General features: G+C 41.3%; 1 protein-coding gene across 1 annotated transcript; it reads left to right on the forward strand.

The window, feature by feature from the left end:
- Positions 1-3,304: 3,304 nt before the first annotated feature.
- On the forward strand, positions 3,305-3,648 carry LOC107124986 (beta-2-microglobulin-like; the record flags this gene model as incomplete). The annotated part of the gene is made up of 1 exon (XM_015428465.1): positions 3,305-3,648. A coding segment is annotated over one exon (344 nt), but the record flags the coding sequence as incomplete, so codon positions are not given.
- Between the last annotated feature and the right edge of the window lie 1,391 nt (positions 3,649-5,039).

A 5,039-nucleotide genomic window follows, 5' to 3' on the forward strand; every position in this document is an offset into this window, starting at 1 on the left:
GGAAGGACTACAGATCTCTTCAAGAAAATGAGAGTAAGCAAGGGAGTGTTCCATGCGAAGCTGGCCATGATAAAGGATAAAAATGGTAGGGACCTAACAGAAGCTAGAAGAGATTAGGAAAAGATGGCAAGAATACACAGAAGAACTATGCAAGAAAGACCTCAATGTCCTTGCCAACCACGACAGTTTAATCACTGACCTCGAGCCAGACATCCTGGAATGTGAAGTTAAATGGGACTTAGAAAGCATTACTAACAACAAAGCTAGTGGAGGTGATGGTATCCCTGCTGAGCTATTCAAAGTCTTAAAAGATGATGCTGTTAAAGTGCTGCACTCAATTTGCCAGCAAATTTGGAAAATGCAACAGTGGCCACAGGATTGGAAAAGGTCAGTATACATCCCAATCCCAAAGAAGGGCAATGCCGAGGAATGTTCAAACTATCGCACAATTGCATTCATATCACACGCTAGCAAGGTCATGCTCAAGATCGTACAAGCTAGGCTTCAACAGTACATGGATAGAGAGCTGCCAGAAGTACAAGCTGGGTTTCGAAGAGGAAGAGGAACTAGAGATCAAATTGCCAACATTCGCTGGATTATGGAGAAAGCAAGAGAGTACCAGAAAAACATCTACTTCTGCTTCATTGACTATGCTAAAGCCTTTGATTGTGTGGATCACAACAAACTATGGCAGGTCCTTAAAGAGATGGGAGTACCAGACCACCTCACACCAAAGAGGAACAACAACAACAACAACAGCGGCTACCATACACCTAATCCGAGCTCTCCGCATCCCCCTCCACACCCCTGTCCTCGGCCTGCATCGGGTCCAGAGGAATGGCCTGATGCAGGCCTCCACCTCTCTCAGGTGGGGCTGAGAGAGCTCGTTCAAGAATTGCTCTTGAGAGAACAGCTCTGAAAGAACTTGTGACTGACCCAAGGTCACACCAGCAGCTGCATTTGGAGGAATGGTGTATCAAGCCTGGTTCTCCCAGATTAGAGTCCGCCCACACTCTTAACCACTACACCAAACTGGCTTTCAAAAGGTATAGCCCGAAGAAAGGGTTAACCTTTGTGACTGAAAGAGCAGAGAGGGAGGGGGGAATGGAGGGGGAAACTGCCAAGATGGGCAGTGGATGGTTAAAAAAAAGAAACAGGAAAAAAGGGAGAGGAGAGCCAGTTTGTTGTTGTGGTTAAATGCAGGGACTCTAATCTGGGAGAACCGGGTTTGATTCCCCACTCCTCCACTTGCACCTGCTGAATGACCTTGGGCAAGCCGTAGTTCTGTCAGAGCTGTCCTTGAAAAAGAGCCGTTTCAGTCAGAGCTCTCCCAGCCCCACCTACCTCACAGGGTGTCTGTTGTGGGGAGGGGAAGGGAAAGGAGTTTGTAAGCTGCTCTGAGACTCCCTTGGGAAGTGAAGGGCCATGGGGTATGAATCCAATCTCTTCTCTTCTTCTTCTTCTTTGTCTCCTTCTCCTTCTATTATGAACCCTGAGAGAGTGGAAGGCTCACAGCAGTGTGGGAATAACATGGTAACGTCTGCCTAATGTTCTCCCTTACGAAGTCTATCGTTTATATTCAACCAAAGTACCAATAGAAACTATACACTTTCACCTTGTTCTCTTTAAGTAAAGTTGTGTTCTCCATTTGAATTTCCCTGTATTGAATGTCTCTGACAAGAGCTACTCCAAAGAAGCACTACCAAAACCATTTTATACCACCCTAGTTAACACAAAACCCTTTTAGACTGGAGCCTTGAGCACATCTTGACTCTCATTTTTTATATATCCCCCTTTTTATTGTGCTTCTCATAAACAACGAAAAACCAGGGGAACACGGTCTGAGAGGACAGAGCAAACCAAAATAAAATACTGTGAGAAATTGATAATATTGTATAGTAAACACATTATACATCCAAAGCATTAAGTACCCATAATGTTTAAACATAATAATACCTTTGTAAATACCAGATCATAAATAGGCAAAATTCATAGAAGTCCATTCCAATGACTAGGGTACAAGATTACAGAGGCACAATTACTGAATCATTTTTTATTAATTCACAATTTGTGTTCTAGCAACTGTGTTTTCATTGTCCTAATAAAACTTCCTATAAGGGCTCAATTACAAGAACAGAAAATTGCAGAAATTATTCTCCTTTATTTACAGTTATAAAATTTCTTTATTTAAAATTTGTAACCATTAGGAAAAATCTACCTCTGCACTTTCCCACACTAGCCTGCAGATGGTGCAATTACTTCATATAAATGTACCCTAGTCATTGGAATAAACTTAGTCTATTTATGGTTTGGTATTAATAGGGTTTTTTTGTGTATAAACTTTATTGGTACTTGATGCTTTGTACATATAATGTGTATATTATATAATATTATAAATTGATCAAGGTATTTTTTGTTTGTTTGTACTGTAGTTCTCATGTCATCAGGGTTCACCGTTGAACTACACTACTAATACCATCTTATACTAGCCTAGTTAACCAGTGCCTAAAATAGAAGTGACCGCAAAAAATATCAGCAAATGTTACAATCAGCTTTTCTGCTGTTTCGGAGGAATTCCCATCTGTTTTTTGCAAGAGCTCTAGATTTAGTGGCTTGTTTAATTCGACAGTGTTTGGACTCTCTAAGAGCATAAAGCAGAATCGGAATATATTGGATGGTCTCTCTGGTAGGGGTGTGCATTTGGTAAATCCAAACTGAAAAATCCTGAAAAATGCATTTTTGGCATTTTTGGGGGTTTTCAAGAAGCCAAAACACAATCTCTGATCTGATTTGACTGCCGAATACAGAAGGCCAACTCAAAACCCAAAATATTTGGCTTTTATTCAGCTTTTTTCAGCATTACCAAACATAGGCGTGGGGGTTGTTTAAACTTCAAGGGGCTGCATTTACCTTCCCTTTTCCACTGTTTCTGTCTGTTTCCCGCCCTTTGCTCGTCTTTGCTCTGTAGTGTAGTTGTAGGATTAGTTACCAGAACTGCCATATTGTCTGCAAAGAGACTAAGCTTGATCTGGTTTGCTGCTATTGGGATTCCTTTAATGTTTTGGTGCATTTGTATTGCCTGTGCCAAGGGCTCTGTAGCAATGGCAAATAGCAATGGTGACAGTGGGCAACCTTGCCTTGTACTGTACCTCTAGATAGTTGAAAGGTTTCCGAAGTAGAGTTATTAATCCTAAACTGTGCGGTAGATGACATATATAGGGTGTGTACAGCTCTTTTGAAATTGTGGCCAAAACCCAAAGTTTCTAGTACCTGTTCTAAGTAGCTTGGTTCCACTTTGTCAAAGGCGAGGGAAGCCGTGCAGTGGTGGCGGTGGTCGTAGCGGCGGAAGCCACAAGTCGAGCACCTACAGTGCAGGTGTTTACCCACTATCCTCCAGAGATTGGCAAGGAGAACAACTTGCAGTGCTACGCTGACAGATTCCATCCTCCTAAAATCAGCATCGAGCTTCTAAAGAATAGCAAGCCAATGGAGAGCCAGGAGAGCGACCTTTCTTTTCACCAGGACTGGGCCTTCCATCAGCTTGTCTACGCCAACATCACTATCGATGGGAAGACCGAGTACGCCTGCAAGGTGGGGCATGAAACCGTTCGTGAACTCCAAACTCACAAACTCGAATGGGAGTTCTGAGCAGCTGTCCTGAGGAAAAGAAGATTGGAAGACTTTTGCCATTTGAGATGTATTCCAGCCATGCTATCCTGAACTACTTTTGTTCCTTCTTTGAAATTTCTGCTTTGGGGGAAAAATATTTCACCCTATTTTGCAATTTGAACTTGAACAGTAATTCCACCTTGTGTTGCTTTTGTTTAACTTCCTTTATTAAAATCTTCCAGATGTTTGTTTGGATTTTACTGGTGAAGGGAAATATGCTGACAAAAGTTGTATGTTTGAATGCAACCACTTTCTTATCTGGCATGTGTACTGCTGTTGTGATCTGCCCTGAGCCACTTGGGAAAGGGCAGAATATAAGATGAAATAAATAAATAAAAATAAATGATGAATCTATTTTATGATGTTGGCAATATTGTATAGTGTTTATTATTTTTCTTCTATTATCAGATAGATCTCTATTTGGAATGAACACAGATTGATGATGGTGTATTATGGGGGGGTCAATTATTTTATTTAGTCTTGCTATTAGTGTCGCGGTTAAGGTTTTATCATCTGCGTTGAGCAAGGAGATGGGTCTGTATGAATTTGCATCTGAAAGGTCTCTATCTTTTTTGGGGGGATAACTATGATTTTTGCTCTAGTCCAGTGGGTTGATTTACTTTAACTTTATTAAATTTTATGACAAGAATCTGCATTTCTGATTTTGTATTAGTGGTATGCCCACTGACCGTCACCAGGGGCCAGCAAATACCTGAGAGCTTGACTCTGTAAGAACAATGGGGACTAGGCTCTGTTAGCCCAGCTGCTTTATATTGGGCTATTTCTGGACTGTGGTATATGAATAAAACATGATATAAAGGGTTAATAAAAGAGACTGTGTAATAAAAGGTCACATTGAGGGCACCTGGAAGAAAAAGATGCCAGCTAATGATGATAATCTGCTGACCCAATATCTTTCCTGAGGTGCTCCAGTGTCTCCAGCTTATCATGTGTGTGCAAACACAGGTTTACAGCAAACACAGAAAACTCATTAGTTAGCCCAGACTCCAGGTCTCCAGATGAGAGGCTTATTCCGAATTCCCCCTCCGCCAGACTACAAGAGAGTTCCAGTCCACATGAAGAATCCACATGGCCAGTGATGAGTCAGCTCCTTTTGTTCCTACTTTGAAATTACTGCTTTGGGGAAAAAATATTGCACCCTATTTTGCAATTTGAACTTGAACAGTAATTCTGCCTTGTGTTGCTTTTGTTTAACTTCCTTCATTAAAATCTTCCAGATGTTTGTTTGGATTTTACTGGTGAAGGGAAATATACAACCACTTTCTTATCTGGTATGTATACTGCTGTTGTGATCCGCCCTGAGCCATTTGGGGGAGGGCGGAATATAAGCTGAAATAAATAAATAAATA

Source organism: Gekko japonicus, unplaced genomic scaffold (assembly GCF_001447785.1).
Source record: "Gekko japonicus isolate JY-2015 unplaced genomic scaffold, Gekko_japonicus_V1.1 scaffold8459, whole genome shotgun sequence".
Classification (NCBI taxonomy): Eukaryota; Metazoa; Chordata; class Lepidosauria; order Squamata; family Gekkonidae; genus Gekko; species Gekko japonicus.